Source organism: Odocoileus virginianus, chromosome 9, assembly GCF_023699985.2.
Source record: "Odocoileus virginianus isolate 20LAN1187 ecotype Illinois chromosome 9, Ovbor_1.2, whole genome shotgun sequence".
Classification (NCBI taxonomy): domain Eukaryota; kingdom Metazoa; phylum Chordata; class Mammalia; order Artiodactyla; family Cervidae; genus Odocoileus; species Odocoileus virginianus.
In genome coordinates this window covers 71,060,804-71,079,341 of record NC_069682.1, presented here as the reverse complement: position 1 = coordinate 71,079,341, position 18,538 = coordinate 71,060,804, and the positions used below count along the sequence as shown (strand labels likewise).

Here is an 18,538-nt window from a genome sequence, read left to right as displayed (position 1 = left end):
ATATCTTAATGAACCCGAATACTACGATGGTGTGATCAGTCACCCAGAGCCAGACATTCTCGAGACTGAATTCAAGTGGGCCTTAAGAATCACTGCCGTAAATAAAACCAGCAGATGCAATGGAATTCCAGTAGAGCTATTCAAAACCCTAAAAGATGATGCCATCAAGGTGTTACATTCAAAGGTCAGCAAATCTGGAAGACCCAGCAGCAGCCACAGGACTGGAAAAGCTCAATCCTCATCCCAATTCCCAAGAAGGGTAGTACTAAAGAATGTGCTAATCATCGGACAATTGGACTCATCTTCCATGCTAGTAAGGTCAAGGCTAAAATTCTGCATGCTAGGCTTCTGCATTATGCTAACCAAGAACTTCCAAAAGTCCAAGCTGGGTAGAAGAGGAAGAGGAACCAGAGATCAGACTGCCAACATTTGCTGGATCATAGAGAAAGCTAGGGAATTCCAGAAAAACATCTATCTCTGTTTCATCGACTAAGCTAAAGCCTTTGTGTGGATCATAACAAACTACAGAAAGCTCTTAAAAAAATACCAGGCCTTCTTATCTGTCTCCTGAGAAACCTGTAAGCAAGTCAAGAAGCAACTGTTAGAACCCCTGTATGGAACAACTGATTGGTTCAAGATTAAGAAAGGAGTACAACAGTGCTGTCTGCTGTCACCCTGTCTGTTTAACCTATATGATGAGCAAATCATGAGAAATGCTGGGCTGGATGAGTTACAAGCTGGAATCAAGATAAGCAGGAGAAACATCAACAACCTCAGATATGCAGATGATACTACTCTAATGGCAGAAAACAAAGAGATTCCTGATGAGGGTGAAGGAGGAGAGTGAAAGAGCCAGTTTAGAACTAACTATTAACAAGACTAAGATCACAGCATCTGGCCCCATTACTTCATGGCAAATAGAAGGGGAAAAGGTGGAAGCAGTGACAGGTTTCCTGTTCTTGGGATCCAAAATCACTGCAGATGGTGACTGCAGCTGTGAAATCAGAAAACGGCTGTTTCTTGGCAGGAAAGCTATGACAAACCTAGACAATGTGTTGAAAAGCAGAGACATTACTCTGCTGACAAAGGTCCATATAGTCAAGGCTATGGTCTTCCCAGTGGTCACGTACGGTTGTGAGAGCGGGACCAGAAAGGCGGCAGAATGCCAAAGAATTGATGCCTTTGAACTGTGTTGCTGGAGAAGACTCCTGAAAGTCCCTTGGAAAGCAAGGAGATCAAACCAGTCAATCTTAAGGGAAATCAACCCTGAACACTCACTGGAAGGACTGATGCTGAAGCTGAAGCTCCAGTATTTTGGTCATCTGATGCAAACAGCCGACTCACTGGAAAAGTCCTTGATGCTGGGAAAGATTGAGGGCAGAAGGGGAAGAGGGCAGCGTCAGAGGATGAGATGGCTGGATGGCATTACCAATGCAATAGATGTGAACTTGGGCAAACTTCAGGAGATGGTGAAGGACAGGGAGGCCTGCCATGCTACAGTCTATGGGGTTGCAAAGAGTCGGACACAAACAACAACATTCTTTTTTAGACATAATGCTATTGCACACTTAAAGACTAGAGTACAGGCTTCCCTGGTGACTTAATGGTAAAGAATCCACCTGCCAATTCAAGAGACACGGGTTTAAACCCTGGTCTGGGCAGATCCCACATGCCTCAAAGCAGCTAAGCCCATATGCCGCAACTATTGAGTCTGTGCTCTAGAGCCCAGGAGCTCTTCAGTACTGAAGTCCACATGTCTAGAGTCTATGCACGGGAACAACTGAAGCCACCACAATGAGAAGCCCGCACACCACAACTAGAGACTAGTGCCCATTCGCCGAAACTAGAGGTAAGTCCACACAGCAATGAAGACCCAGCACAGTCAAAACTATGTAATTTTTTTTTTTTTAAAGAGCAAGACTACAGTATAATGCAACCTAACTATTATGCACTGGGAAATCAAAAAATCCACGACTTGCTTTATTGTGAAGACTCCACATCCCCAATGCAGGGGACACAGGTTCAGTCCCTGGTTGTGGAACTAAAAATTACACATGCTGTATGGCACAGCCAAAAATAAAGAAAAGAAAATGTCTTGGACAGAAAGCCTCCTTGAGAGTTTAAATCACCAAGACACAGAATAAGCAAAGGATGTTCATGAAAGAAGCATGCTCCTGTTATTCAAAAACCTATTAACTCTATTTCAGTGGCTACAGGTATTTTAACTTTGCTTTTCCCAAAAGAAATTTAAATTAGACCCTGATGCTGGGAAAGACTGAAGGCGGGAGGAGAAGGGGACGACAGAGGATGAGATGGTTGGATGACATCATCAACGTGATGGACATGAGTTTGAGCAAGCTCCAGGAGTTCGTGATGGACAGGGAAGCATGGCGTGCTGCAGTCCATGGGGTCACAAAGAGTCAGACACAACTGAGCGAATGAACTGAACTGATATTAATTAGAAATAACATACCCATATTTGAGCCGTAATTTTCCTGACTATCCATCATTCTTGGATTGCCGCCCAACATGGGTTGCTTTGGGAACATAGGGAAAGCACCAATATTCTTCACTGGAGGACTTGAGCCAACGGAAACAGGACTGTCTAGAGACACTGCCCGGTTATACGGAGGACGGACAGGCTGCACAGACTGTGGACTCCTCAAACCTGTTAAAAACATAGAAGCACGATACATAAGTATCTTCTGATGGTGCAGTACACAATTAAGTACAAAACATAAATACCAATACCACCCACCCAAGAATATCTTTCTTTCCAAAATGAACACTGTCTTCTTTTACAAAATAAACACTAAGCACCAAAAGAAATTCAAAAGAATAAAGAAAATAGGCCTCTTATTTCTAATAAAGTAAAAAAACAAGAGTCCTGGTTGGCTGAAGCATTGGGCACTTTTCTACAGCCTGACATGGTCATTCACATTCAGTTTCACTTTATATTCAATATAAAGATTTCACCAATGTTTCAATGTCCTGGAAGTCCTTCAATATGCATATTTAGTTTAAAATTTTACATTTAAAAATAACCAGATAAGTTGCTTCTAGTCAAATAAGGACTATTACATAAAGTTTCCAAATCTTTTTTCCAATCTATTAGATTGATCTAACTATCTATGCATTGCAGTTGAGGAAACAGTGCCACTAAAAATGAATAACCACCTTTCCAGATAATTGTGGGATTACTCTTTTTCAATTGATACACATAATATATCCTTGTTAGACTGATGAATCTAGAAATACTCAGCTATAGGCAAAAAGTTAGGTGAAACCAGCAAACACCAAAGTAAATTAGTATCAAAGGACAGGTTTTGATTTGCTTTTTAATCTGATTCTCTGTGGCCAAGACAAATAAAGGTACTAGTAGGGACCTAGTACCTACGACTCACCTGTAGCAACCAAAGAAGAATATTTTCCTATAATCTCTGTGATTGCTAGCCTCATATTAGTTAGAAATGGGAAACTGTACAAAAAGCTTTTTAAAACACCTACGTTATAAATTAGTAAAAAAAAAATAAAAACTAAGGAAGAGTACACGTTTTAAAGTTGGGTCCTAGTCTTAATGTAAGAGTACACATAGGTGTGCAGGAAAGTTCAAAAGGCGGCAAGAATAAAATCTAGTTCTTTCTTACCCAGAGAATTAGCTCCTTGAAACATCTGTGGCTTAGTTCCCAGATTACTACCACTTGTGGATATGGAATTATTGTAGAAGTCAGAATTAGTCAGATCACCAAGAATAGCATCTAGATTATCCAAGTCTCCGGATCCCTGAAAATATTTTATTTTCAATTAACCTGTGTTCATTATGAGATACATAGGTATAAACATATTCATCAGAAGAGATGAAATGGGAACAAGTAAAATACAATAGTTACCCTAAATGGTAATGCCCAATGTAGAGGGTGGCTGATTATGACTATCCCTACACTTCTACCTTAAAAGTAAAACACAGATTCAAATACTGAGATAAATTGATAGGTTTGGAAATGCTTTCAAAGGGGCATTTTTTAAATTTACTCTAGATATGTAATTCTCAAACTGAAGGATAATTTCCAGCAAACATTAGTCAGAATCATGAGCTGACAGCAACATCTGCCTCTACACATACTTCTGAAAACACATATGATTAATAATAAAGACAAGCTGATGTTCAACAAATTCATAGCTATGCTTTAAAAAGGGTTTTTGGTCAGTACATTTGGGAAACACTAAAAAAATTAAACAGACATCCTAACAGTAGAACTTCTCCAAGACTTTAATTTTCTCAGGTGCATATTAACATCTCCCAGAGACGTTACACAGTGTCTGGCAAATGTTTGTACAGAATGTGATCATGTACACGAAACTTGATTTTAGGTAAAAATCAAAATTATCTTCCTTAATTCAGAAGATTTTCCCCCATTTCTTCTACACACATAATGACCTAATGTGCTCATTCCAACAAAAACCTCCATGAAAAATTCAAATTGGCTGCTAATGAGGTGAAGTCACATTTGAAAGCATATACATCTAATATTTCTAAATTACACAATATACTTTACTGATGCTCAGAAGTTACCAAAAAAATGACAGTTCCAGATTAACTTCCATTAAATAAACCTAAAAGACAAAGTAAGAATTTGTGTATAACCCATTGCCTTTAAAACACAGAAAAGATGAAATACAAGGATCAAGCTGGAATATACAGAAGACAAGTTACCTCTTCATTAGTTTCTGTCTTAATTTTAGCATCTTTCTCTTGACTCGAGCTCGGAATGGTGGAGCTGCTGCACTGACTCATTTTACTGTCCACGCCTTCCACTTTGGGCTGGAGGTCTTTGGAGAGTGTGTCACTAGGATCGTCCCTGTCCAGCAGATACCTAAGCAGAGCATTATTTTCCTTTTTCTTGGGACTGAGTTGCTCCTGCTTGACGTTTCCCTCTACGCAAGACGTAGTACTGCTAGTGTCTTTCCCAGTGGCTTCGGCAGTAATCTTGGCTACTTCTGCTGGTGAATTTCCATTCTGGAGCAACTTGTGCAAAATCCGGTGCTTCTCTTGCAGCAGTGATCCGTGCATGTTGGATGTGGAGGATACACCTCCAGAGGTGGAAGAGGAGACCCCAGAGGGGCTGGTGACACTAATGGAAGAGTCTTTACAACTTGAGTCCAGGGGGGAGTTGGTCAAGGAGGAATGACCCCGGTCATCAGAAGAACAGGTGAGTAACTGCAGTAACTTTTTATGACCTTTGCTTTCCAGAGGAGCCCGCTGATTCTCAGACCCTTCCACACTGCCCTCCTTACCTTCTTTGTCATTAATGTGATCTCTGCTATTTGACTGACACATTGAACTCTCCACTGGATTCTGGTCGCAATACAAGCCTAGGGGACTCTTGGAATCCTGACTGTTCACTTTACTTGGTTGAGTTATATTCACATTGGGAGAGTTATCCAATTTGGGACCTGGTGAAGACAGTGTAGATAAAAGAGAAGTCCCCACGCCCTCACTGATAGCTTGAAGGGCACTCAGAGAGCTGCTAGAAAAGCTGTGACTCCCGGTATTGCCAGAAGATCCCATGGGAGAGTGCACACCTGGATTTGGGAAAAAACCAGGAAAAGAATTAAACTATCAGATGCTGTAACACACATTACTTACCAGTTCAAAGTTTCTATTTTAAAATAAATTACAAGAATTACAGTGGTATGCAAAGAAAAAAATCACTAAAAATAAAACAAAAAGCAACACAAATACCTGCAACAGGAGAAAACTGGTGTGAGGCCATCTTTGGACTCCCTCGATGGCGAGGGGAAATCATGATGCTCTGCTGGCTGGAGCTAAGACCGGGGCTCCCGTGGGGAGGGCTGCTCATGCCAAGGCCGTAGGCACTGTTCTGGTAGGAAGACGGCGACTGCACGCCTGGCCCGGGGTTCATGGAGGCTATGCTACCGGGAGCCCCATACCTGGCTCCACTCATCTGCCCCGTGGTGCCAGCGTCAGTTAAGCCGTAGGTCCTGCTGCTCAGCATCTGTAAGCCTGGGTTTGGTGACATACTCATGCTGCCTACCGAACTGTTGCATCCAGCTGCTGGAGGCCTAATGCCTTGTCCAACAGGATTCGGGTTTGGTCTATACCCATTCTGTTCCCTGCAAAGAAACAGAACACCACAGTTCCACTAAAAAACTACAGGTATGAGGACTCCCCTGGTGGAACAATGATGGAGAATTTAGCTTCCAGCACAGGGGAAGCCAGTTCAACCTGTGGTTGGGGAACTAAGATCCCCCACGGCATGGGGCTACCAAGCCTGCATGCAGCAACTACTGAGCCCATGAGCCGCAACTAAGGCCTAAAACAGCCAAATAAATTTTTAAAAATGTTAATTACAGGCATGTGTTAAAAGCCTGAGTCTGATCAAAAAAAAAAAAGATGAAGAGTCCCAAGAAACTTAAGTTCTTGAGCATCATTCCAATGCCTAGTGACAATAACAATCTAGATACTGATTAGTCATTAATCTAATAACATACATTTTAATAAGCCACAGAATCTAAATGAGTGACACCACGAGAGCACCATAAAGGACCCAAAGTTATGTTAGCTGGAACCTTGGTGGGGTTTTACTGCAATTCCCCTATACTGAGGGGTTAACCTGGAGGTGCCTGCAAATTACTCAAGATAATTTATGGGTGAATATCCTGCTCCTTCACGTGTTGCTCATTTACTATTAGCAACAGCAACAGTAACCATTTCTTCTTGAAGTCTACCTCCAAATTTTAAATTCAATTCCTCAAAGTAATGTAATGTATCATTAGAAATGAAAAGTAACACAGATAGTCAGATTTTATGTATTCTTTTACATATTAGCCTTCCTATCCTCCAGCTTTCCCAGGAATTAATTATTTAATGAACAAATCACTCTCACATAGAAATGTAACCTTAAAAAAATAAACATCATACTACAGGAATCTAAGTGCACTTGAGCAAACCCAATAACCTGTTTTTCCTCATTAATTTTTCTCCCTTTTTACATTAACAATAAAGCATCTTGAGACTACTGCTGCATTTAACATGAGAACTCACAGTAATCAACCATTACCTCTGAAGAAAGTGGGTTGAGACAAAGCCATGACGGTCATTTGTTACAGGATTTCGGAAGAGTTTGCTTTTTGTTTGCGCAGTCACTATAGTGCCATCAGCCAAAGAGAATCGATACAGCGGGGTTTCTGCATGGCCATGGATATAAGCTGTTGGGGAAAATATCCCATTAGTTGCAAATACAATTGGCAAAACAAACACATACAGAAGAAAAAAGAAAGTAAATATACAAGACCAACATCCTCAAAATCCAGCAAAAGACTAAATCTCACCAAAATTAGAAACAGGCTAAAATAACAATGTTCAACAATCATTTTCCTCCCCCACACAGATGAAAACAACCACTGTCGCACGCGCGCATATGTGTGTGTGTGTGTGTGTGTGTGTGTGTGTGTATTTAAGGCTCTGTGTGTGTGTGTGTATTTAAGGCTCTATAGCACCCAAACATGACCAATGAAATCAAGAATCAACCTCCAAATTCCTTACCTTCTTGATAGTGACGTTTCTGGGACCACGACTGCCCATCATTAAGACTGAAAAATCTCTGGATACACCTTCGGATTATGTCTTCGAAGCCAGGTCTCATGGAGGATCTCAGTGAATTGGTATCTATAGTAATAACTTTCCCTATTAACAGAAAATTGCCACTGTGTTTAATTTCATCACTGTGGCTTGTTCAACTACAGTGGCTTTCATTCTTTACTCTCATAGGCAGAAGGGCAGACCAAAATTAAAATTCATCCTGAGGTCAAGAATTACTCCCAGTAATTCTCATTAAATTACTCACATTTCTGAAAAATGTTTATGAAAAATGAGTTTGAAGCTACAGAAAAGAAATACCGGCTTCTGATTTGAAATGCCATTTGGAGAGAAAGCCAGGTATCTCTACCTTTTTTTTGTTGGTTTACTTGAGGGATTTGAAGTGTAGAACACACCCAACTCAAATGCCTAGGGTTCTGGTGAATCTCTCGCAGGGTTGTACAACAAACATCGCAAATAATCCAAGCAAAGTATTCATGACAGTGGGTGTGGGCACTTAAAAGACAGAACAGGCTGTAAAAAGTTAACTTATAAAAATTTCCAAAATGAATAAAATGTCCACACATGCAGTTTTTACCTGAAAGGTCGTGTCTAGTGATAAAGCTCTCAGGACTTGATGGAAATGCTCTCTCCCCGGTGGTAATGCGGCGTGCCACACAGATCATACAGGACTGCAAGTCTGCAACAGAAAAGTTAATCTCTGATGAGTCTATTCAATAGGTGAGTAAGAATGTGGAATTCAGTAGGAAGAATTAAACAAGTTTGGCTGCTATTACTTGATAAAACATCATGGGCATGTGATGGCTCTCACCTTCCCCTTCCTCCATCATAGCCCGTGGCTGGGACAGGGCAAAGCACTGCATCGTTTCGTATCTCTGGCGCATTTCAGGACTGGTGCTTATGTCTTCTAGAATGTCATGTGGTGTTTTCGTCAACAAACGGCAGTTAAATGTATGGCTTTTTTGTCTCTGGGTCTCATTTGTCCAGGTAACTCCATTAACTTTAGAAAACAAATAGGAGTTTTGTAAAAGCTGGCAATTCAGTCCATAACTATTATCAAGAATTTAAGCTATAAATCAACTATTTGCCAATAAGAAAAAAAAAGAATTTAAGTTGTATATATTTTCTCATTATACATCTTCCACAGTACAATACATTTCAAAGCGACAATATATAAAACACTGGAATAACTTCAATTTCAATAGGTATCTCACATATTTTGTAACTCACTGTATATCTTAGACCCATGACGTATATAAAAAATTTTAAATTCATATTTTAAAATTTTGCTATTTATAATTTGCGCTGTTCTATATAGTCATCACTTGATTTTCAACAGTAAATATTTTCTAAGAAATGATTAAGAAAAAAAATTTTTTAACTTCCTTGGAAAATATACTTTTAAAAACCTACCTGTAGATTTTGGTAAGTTTTTAAGAAAATCCTTTCTATCTTCTTCATGCAATATATTGTAGACACTTGTATTAACCAGGTCCTCTTGCTTATATTGCAGGTACTGGGTGACATTTTCTGACACAAATACAATGTTTCCTTCACGATTCACCACAAATAGGAAGCCGTCCAATGCCTGAAATGGGATATGTTAACACTGGCTATTATGGACTGAACTGTATCCCCTCCCCAACCACAATTTGTATGTTGAAGCCCTAAATCTCAGTGTGACTCTATCTGGAGATAAGGCCTTTTTAGGAGGTAATTAAAGTTAAATGAGGTCATGAGAGTAGGGCTCTAATCCAACAGGACTGGTGAGGCACACACACAGAGAAAAGGCCACATGAAGAAACAAGGAGAAAGCAGCCATCTACAAGCCAAGGAGAGAGTCAGGAGAAACCAAGACTGCGAACACCTTGATCTTGGACTCCCAGCCTCCAGAACTGTAAAAAATAAATTTCTATTGTTTAAGCCACCCCACCTGTGGCATTTTGTTATGGCAGCCTTAGTACTAAACAGAATTTGAAAAAAAACTGCTGATTTAACAACTAAAGCCATCATGTATTAACATTAGCAACAGCAATAAAGGGTTTAGGAAAAATACAGATGATTTGAAAAGATGACAGTAAAGATGAAATTTTAATTAATTTATAATCTAATTTTTATAAGAATTACCTCTTCAAAGAAGTTTTTAAAAATTAAAAAAAAAAAAAAAAAATCACCCTGAATGCTTCTCCCCTTTCCATCTGGTATCAAGTCAAGCTACAGGAACTAGAGCACTCTGTAGTGAGAATTTACAGAGGAACTGAACTGATCCACTAAAAACCAGTTGGAACAAACCAACTAGAACAAAAACATCTGCTAAGTGAGCTTTAACAAAGGGCTTCTAGCCATCACTTAAAATAAGAGAAACCACATGTAAAGTACAACAGATTAACCAGATCTATTAAAGACAACTATTCACAAAAAATATCTAAAGTCTTAAAAATTCCTCCAAAATATGAAATTATAGTGCCATACTATCAATTATGGGAAAATGCACCAAAAAAGTCTGAGCCAATAAAAAAACATTCCCAAAAGCATGGGGGGGGCCGCAGGTAAGGGGGGTACATAGGACCTCATGAGTTACATGTATTTTAAACATAAGAGCATTTTATAATCATATTCAGAATACCGAGTTCTATCCCATGAAAAGAAACATTTTCTTTTTGCTCTCATATCCTACCCAAAATTTTATCTTTTTCTTTTTTTTAAATTCAACACTGCTTACTTTAAACCTAAAACTTTATACTTGCCTGAAGTAAGAGTGGTCCTAAGGAGTCTTTATCAATAACTCCTTGTCCTGTGGAAGATACATCAGCTTTCTGAACATCATCATCATTGGAAATAGCTTTTCCTGAAAAGACATAAGGCAGTACTACAAATAGCATATGTATCAGTTACAGTCTAAATGCACCTTCAAATTGTTCCCAGGACAGAGAGGCACACACACACCAATGTGCATGTGCACATGTACAATGTTTTCTGATAAGAAAATGATGCTACAATTTTTAAAGGTTAAAATTAAACTTCTGAGTTACCCAGGAGTGTAGAAGATACTCTAAATTTTCTTTCCCTACTAAAAGCACTATTTCACTGCTTCCTGAAAGGGAACTAACAAATAACAGGGTGAGCAGCCCTGGCCTCCTTCCAATTCTGGAGACTATGTCCTAAGGAGCAAAACTGGTCAACTACTAGCCTCAAGGAATAGCAGTTCCCACCTAAGCAACAACAGAGCAAAAGACAAATGTGAACCCAGTTAACAAGTTCCTGCTAAAAGACTTGAGTGTTTTCTTACTTTGTATTACCTTGCTCTTTTATTTGACGTATCTGTCTTACTGTTTCCTTTAAAATTGCACATTTATCTGGTTTGACATTGAAATTGTCAATATCACTAAGATTAGCAGATATTAGTTCAGCCAATTCTTCAATATATTTACTCTCCTGCTCCCGTCTCCACTTTTCACCACTGCAGGCAAGGCTGGGAAATGGGGGGAAAATGCCATAAATATATCGGTCACAAACAAGCTAAGAGCAGAATCAGTACCTACACAATACCATTAAATCTATATACTAGCAAAGTAATTTCAGCCCACAGAGACTCCCAAACAATGTCTTGGAGACCTAACACAATACAGTTGAAATCTGTGCAAACCTAAATTCAAGTCCACCTGTTGTTAGCCTGGTGGCCTTAGTCAGTTAGCTTCACTTCATCATCTGGAAAATGGGGATAGTCTTTACCACAAAGAGACAGTAAAATTACCAAATAATTAAACAGTAATAACTATTTATTAATAGCAAAGTCTCATGAATTATACTGATGATAAGGTTGTTTTTTATTTTGCAACCCTGACAGTGAAATTTAAGTGATACTGACCTTGGCAAATACTAAAAAAGCTATGAAGTATCACTGCATAAAATGTAGTATTTCATTTCTATTTTTTAAACTTCTAACTTCACTCAGCAAAAGAATGATAAAACCTCACAAATGCCAAAATATCAACTTATAACATGTTCTTAAAGGATACTAAAGATTCTTACTTGTAATAATCTTATCTATTTGCAACTCCTACATCCTCCATTGAGAAATGCTTCTTACAGTAGCACAGTTAGTATATATTTAAACAAATAAACGATAAAAATCTAACCAGAAAATGCAAATAACAGAAAGCTGAAATGTTAACTTCAAACCAAACAAATAAAGGCAAGGGGAGGTGATCTTGGTGACGCATCAGGAAATAAACTGCTTACCCTTGCCCTGGAGGATCACATGGCAACTTGCGTTTTCGTGAATCAGGGGCCAGTGGATCCAAGGCGTTTTCTCCTAATCCACTCATCGTGAATATACATTAGCAACTAAGAGAGAATGATGAGATAAAAACACTGTAAAATATCCATGACTCTAATAAAGGCATGATATGCCTGAACGGCTGCATTTTGTAATTCAGGACTACTTTTCTTAAATGGCTGGATAAGTCTCCATATTCTTTATAGTACACAACTGTTCTGAAGACCTCAAGAGTTCATACTCCACTAATTAGACAGAATGTCCAACCCTGGGACAAAGTTTCTCAAGACCAAGTAATGTGTATACTGAATATCTCACAAAGAACAAGGCAACTTTTTCATATCTAATAAGAAAAAGAGACCATCAACTCCTCAACTGATAAAATAGTAAATTATACTTCTATATAAATAAGATCCTATGTGGCCAATTGGTAAAAAGTCTTCAAATGATAAATCTCAGTTATTTTCATGCTATTTTCAAAGTAGCGCATTTTTTTTTCCTGTAGACCATTTCTTTAGTATTCATCATCCAATGTATTTTTCTTCTGCTACTTCAAAATAAGCTGAGACTCCGTAAATAATATGTAAGCTCCGATACATTCTGCTTACAAAGTAGATGTACAACAAAAAAAATCCAGGTGGGAGGATTTTGAAAAGATCCACAGAGCAACAACTCTTTTAATATTAACTGGTGGAAGGGAAGTATGCCTTGATTAAAGGTGCATTGATTAAAAAAAATTTTTTTTAATAAGCTATTTCTAAAATACCTTAAAAAATAAGGTATTTCTAAAAAATAATGGTATTTCTTGTTGGAAAAAGAAATACTCAGTAGCTGATAATTTTAGCACATTTAACTTATATGCAGAGTACATCATGAGAAACGCTGGGCTGGAGAAAGCACAAGCTAGAATCAAGATTGCCAGGAGAAATATCAATAACCTCAGATATACAGATGACACCATCCTTATGGCAGAAAGTGAAGAAGAACTAAAGAGCCTCTTGATGAAAGTGAAAGAGGAGAGTGAAAAAGCTGGCTTAACGCTCAACATTCAGAAAACTAAGATCATGGCATCCAGTCCCATCACTTCATGGCAAATAGATGGGGAAACAGTGGAAACAGTGGCTGACTTTGTTTCATTGGGCTCCAAAATCACTGCAGATGGTGATTGCAGCCATAAAACTAAAAGACACTTGCTCCTTGGAAGGAAAGTTATGACCAACCTAGACAGCATATTAAAAAGCAGAGACATTACTTTGTCAACAAAGGTCCGTCTAGTCAAGGCTATGGTTTTTTCCAGTAGTCACGTATGGATGTGAAAGTTGAACTATAAAGAAAGCTGAGTGCCAAAGAATTAGTGCTTTTGAACTGTGGTGTTGGAGAAGATTCTTTAGAGTCCCTTAGACTGAAAGGGGATCCAACCAGTCCATCCTAAAGGAAATAAGTTCTGGGTGTTCACTGGAAGGACTGATGTTGAAGCTGAAACTCCAATATTTTGGCCATCTGATGTGAAGAGCTGACTCATTTGAAAAGACCCTGATGTTGGGAAAGACTGAAGGGAGGAGGAGAAGGGGATGACAGAGGATGAGACAGATGGCATCACCGACTCAATGGACATGAGTTTGGGTAAACTCCAGGAGTTGGTGATGGACAGGGAGGCCTGGCAAGCTGCAGTTCATTGGGTTGCAAAGAGGTGGACACGACTGAGCAACTGAACTGAACTGAACTGAACTAAGACTTCACTCAACAAGAAATTTACTTGTCCTAAACTCTTGTTTATGACGGCGCTGTTATAAAGAACTCCAAGTCAACAGAGAAACTTAAACACGCCAAACTACTTTTTCTTAATTTGTTAAAGCGCATCTTGCATTCTATCCACAGTTCGAGACCTACACAGAAGGACATAAACTTCCACTAGGTGGCACAATCCTGCCAGGAAGAGAGAGAAATCAATAGAGAAGCAAAATTTCACACAAGAAACAAAATATTCAGCTTCAGAAAAACCAAAATCAGAGTTTTAGACTACATTATCATCTTTACAGATGTCCTAGGTATGAATTAAACACTAGCAAAATTTATTCTACCAGTAATTTTGGTAAAAAAAACATAATGGCTGAAGAGATGTTATGTCTCAAGAACTTGGTGTTTTTTTCCTTTAAGTTAAAATAAAGGAGAGAAAAGAACTTAAATAATGGCCCAAAGTTATGATTTTACAGGGTAACCAGATCCCACAATGCCACAATATTATATTCTTCAAAAATGACAATGTCAAAAAAGACAAAGTCTTTAAATATTCTATATGAAAGAAAGCCAAAGAGAAATGATAATTAAATCAATATTTGATCCTATATTGAATCCTGTGCTCTAGACAGGGAAAATGCTATAAACAACATTATTGGATCTATTGACAATTTAGAACATAGACAACAGACACAGTATTTTACCAATGTTAAATTTACTGAAGTAGATTTCTGTACTGTGGTTATTTAAGAAACTACCCCTATTCTTAGCATTTAAGACAAAAAGGCCATTATGTACACAAAGGACCCTCCAATGGTTGGAAGGAGGGTTTACATACCTATAAGTGAGTGAGTGAGAGAGAGAAAGGAACAGAAGAAGAGGGGGAAAGGGAGGGGAAGAAGAGACTAGAAAGGAGGCTAGCAAATTGTTGACACTGGTTGAATCTCAGTTGGGCAAAAATTTTTTAATTTTTTGTACTATTCTTTTTCTTACTACTTTCAGTTCAGTTCAATTCAGTCGTTCAGTCATATCCGACTCTTTGTGACCCCATGAACAAAAGCACGCCAGGCATCCCTGTCCATCACCAACTCCCGGAGTTCACCAAAACCCATCTCCATCAAGTCGGTGATGCCATCCAACCATCTCATCCTCTGTCACCCCCTTCTCCTCCTGCCCTCAATCTTTCCAAGCATCAGGGTCCTTTGAAATGAGTCAGCTCTTCGCATCAGGTGGCCAAAGTACTGAAGTTTCAGCTTCAACATCACTCCTTCCAATGAACACCTAGGACTGATCTTTAGGATGGACTGGCTGGATCTCCTTGCAGTCCAAGGGACTCTCAAGAGTCTTCTCCAACACCACAGTTCAAAAGCATCAATTCTTCGGCGCTCAGTTTTCTTTATAGCCCAACCCTCACATCCATACATGACCACTGGAAAAACCATAGCCTTGAATAGACAGACCTCTGTTGGCAAAGGGATGTCTCTGCTTTTTAATATGCTGTCTAGGTTGGTCATAACTTTCCTTCCAAGGAGTAAGCATCTTTTAATTTCACGGCTGCAATCACCATTTGGAGGCAGTGATTTAGCTGCCTCCAAAAATAAAGTCAGGCACTGTTTTCACTGTTTCCCCATCTATTTGCCGTGATGAGAACAGATGCCATGATCTTAGTTTTCTGAATGCTGAGCTTTAAGTCAACTTTTTCACTCCCCTCTTTCACTTTCATCAAGAGGCTCTTCAGTTCTTCTTCACTTTCTGCCATAAGGGTGGTGTCATCTGCATATCTGAAGTTATTCATATTTCTCCCAGCAATCTTGATTCCAGCTTGTGCTTTCTCCAGCCCAGCGTTTCTCTTGGTGTGCTCTGCATATAAGTTAAATAAGCAGGATGACAATATACAGCCTTGATGGACTCCTTTCCTGAGTTGGAACCAGTCTGTTGTTCCATGTCCAGTTCTAACTGTTGCCTCCTGACCTGCATACAAGTTTCTCAAGAAGCAGGTATTCTTATCTCTTTCAGAATTTTCCAGTTTATTGCGATCCACACAGTCAAAGGCTTTGGCATAGTCAATAAAGCAGAAATAGATGTTTTTCTGGAACTCTTTTGCTTTTTCGATGATCCAGAGGATGTTGGCAATTTGGTCTCTGGTTCCTCTGCCTTTTCTAAATCCAGCTTGAACATCTGGAAGTTCATGGTTCACATATTGCTGAAGCCTGGCTTGGAGAATTTTAAGCATTACTTTACTAGCGTGTGAGATGAGTGCAATTGTGTGGTAGTTTGAGCATTCTTTGGCATTGCCTTTCTTTGGGATTAGAATGAAAACTGACCTTTTCCAGTCTTATGGCCACTGCTAAGTTTTCCAAATTTGCTGGCATATTGAGTGCAGCACTTTCACAGCGTCATCTTTCAGGATCTGAAATAGCTCAACTGGTATTCCATCACCTCCACTAGCTTTGTTCACAGTGATGCTTCCTAAGGCCCACTTGACTTCACATTCTAGGATGTCTGGCTCTAGGTGAGTGATCACACCATTGTGATTATCTGGGTCATGAAGATCTTTTTTGTACAGTTTTTCTGTGTATTCTTGCCACCTCTTTTTAATATCTTCTGCTTCTGATAGGTCCCTACCATTTCTGTCCTTTACTGAGCCCATCTTTGCATGAAATTTTCCCTTGGTATCTCTAATTTTTCTGAAGAGATCTCTAGTCTTTCCCATTCTATTGTTTTCCTCTATTTCTTTGCACTGACCACTGAGGAAGGCTTTCTTATCTCTCCTTGCTATTCTTTGGAACTCTGCATTCAAACAGGTACATCTTTCCTTTTCTCCTTTGCTTTTTGCTTCCCTTCTTTTCACAGCTATTTGTAAGGCCTCCTCTGACAGCCATTTTGCTTTGTTGCATTTCTTTTTCTTGGGGATGGTCTTGATTCCTGTCTCCTGTACAATGTCATGAACCTCCATCCATAGTTCATCAGGCACTCTATCAGATCTAGTCCCTTAAATCTATTTCTCACTTACACTGTATAGTCATAAGGGATTTGATTTAGGTCATACCTGAATGGTCTAGTGGTTTTCTCCACTTTCTTCAATTTCAGTCTGAATTTGGCAATAAGGACTTCATGATCCAAGCCACAGTGAGCTCCTGGTCTTGTTTTTGCTGACTGTATAGAGCTTCTCCATCTTTGGCTGCAAAGAATATAATCAATCGGATTTCGGTGTCGACCATCTGGTGATGTCAATGTGTAGAGTCTTCTCTTGTGTTGTTGGAAGAGGGTGTTTGCTATGACCAGTGTGTTCTCTTGGCAGAACTCTATTAGCCTTTGCCCTGCTTCATTTTGTACTCCAAGGCCAAATTTGCCTATCAGTCCAGGTGTTTCTTGACTTCCTACTTTTGTATTCCAGTCCCCTATAATGAAAAGGACATCTTTTTTGGGTGTTAGTTCTAGAAGGTCTTGTAGGTCTTCATAGAACTATTCAACTTCAGCTTCTTCAGTGTTACTGGTCGGGGCACAGACTTCGATCACCGTGATATTGAATGGTCTGCCTTGGAAACAAACAGAGATCATTCTGTCGTTTTTGAGACTGCATCCAAGTATTGCATTTCGGGCTCTTTTGTTGACTATGTGGCTATTTCATTTCTTCTAAGGAAGTCCTGCCCATAGTAGTAGATATAATGGCCATCTGAGTTAAATTCATCCATTCCAGTCCATCTTAGTTCACTGATTCCTAGAATGTCTAGGTTCACTCTTGTCATCTCCAGTTTGACCTCTTCCAATTTGCCTTGATTCATGGACCTAACACTCCAGGCTCCTATGCAATATTGCTCTTTACAGCATCGAACCCTGCTTCCATCAGCAGTCCTATTCACAACTGGGTATTGTTTTTGCTTTGGCTCCATCCCTTCATTCTTTCTGGAGTTATTTCTCCACTGATTGCCAGTAGCATATTGGGCACCTACCGACCTGGGGAGTTCATCTTTCAGTGTCCTATCTTTTTGCCTTTTCATACTGTTCATGGGGTTCTCAAGGCAAGAATACTGAGGTGGTTTGCTATTCCCTTCTCCAGCGGACCACATTCTGTCAGCCCTCTCCACCATGACCTGGCCGTCTTGGGTGGCCCCACACGGCATGGCTTAGTTTCACTGAGTTAGACAAGGCTGTGGTCCATGTGATCAGATTGGCTAGTTGTCTTTGATTGTAACTTCAATCTGTCTGCCCTCTGATCCCCTCTCTCAGTGCCTACCGTCTTACTTGGGTTTCTCTTACCTTGGACATGGGGTCTCTCTTCACGGCTGCTCCAGCAAAGCGCAGCCATTGCTCCAGTTAAAGTTGTAACTTAAATTTACAACTTTAAGTTTAAAATTACTTCCAAATAAAGTTAAATGCATGTTCAGCTTTGATTTCCAATTTTCATATTTAAAAAGAAAGTGATTTCTTAAAGAACAGAAATGGAATAACTAGCTATGTCTCAATACAATTACCTTTATATTTTTGTTTCATTCACAGGTTATTTTTAAGTTGTGTGGCCAACCATCCAGTGAATAATAGCATTTATTTTAAAAATATAATTTAAAAAAATATACTCCAAATTCTAGATATTATTTCTTTACTTTGATGTTAAACACAAGCTGAATTCTCAAAATTAACAAACTGTTTAGTGAATAACAGCATTTCTTTAACTTGAAAGACATAATTTATTCTATATTCTTTGTACTATTTCCTTAACTTTGCTGTTTCACATAAGCTGGATCTCCAGTACAGCTTAAGGTGCCTAGCATATAAAAGGTGATCAATAAGCATGCCTCGGAAAGTACTAAGTAAGAACATTCAACCCTTGCAGCCGTATTTTAGATTTTCCTCCATTCTGATCTACAAAAAAGTTTAAAGGTTAAACTTTTTTTTTTTTT

At 39.1% G+C, this 18,538-nt stretch overlaps 1 protein-coding gene across 8 annotated transcripts in view; it reads right to left on the bottom strand.

Moving 5' to 3' along the window:
* NCOA3 (nuclear receptor coactivator 3) overlaps positions 1-18,538 on the bottom strand; it is a 125,787-nt gene that overhangs the window by 18,487 nt on the left and 88,762 nt on the right. For 6 of the 8 annotated variants that reach the window (XM_020887239.2, XM_020887247.2, XM_020887246.2 and 3 more), the window contains 12 exons: positions 11,864-11,968; positions 10,921-11,093; positions 10,369-10,469; positions 9,035-9,209; positions 8,433-8,621; positions 8,199-8,300; positions 7,568-7,708; positions 7,083-7,230; positions 5,744-6,135; positions 4,715-5,583; positions 3,648-3,783; positions 2,474-2,668 (listed from right to left, as the gene is read on the bottom strand). In XM_020887239.2, coding sequence (XP_020742898.2) covers positions 2,474-2,668; positions 3,648-3,783; positions 4,715-5,583; positions 5,744-6,135; positions 7,083-7,230; positions 7,568-7,708; positions 8,199-8,300; positions 8,433-8,621; positions 9,035-9,209; positions 10,369-10,469; positions 10,921-11,093; positions 11,864-11,949 — 2,707 coding nt within the window. In that variant the 5' untranslated portion in view covers positions 11,950-11,968. The remainder of the gene's footprint in view (positions 1-2,473; positions 2,669-3,647; positions 3,784-4,714; positions 5,584-5,743; positions 6,136-7,082; positions 7,231-7,567; positions 7,709-8,198; positions 8,301-8,432; positions 8,622-9,034; positions 9,210-10,368; positions 10,470-10,920; positions 11,094-11,863; positions 11,969-18,538) is intronic. The other 2 variants (XM_020887248.2, XM_020887249.2) reach the window with 1 other exon arrangement.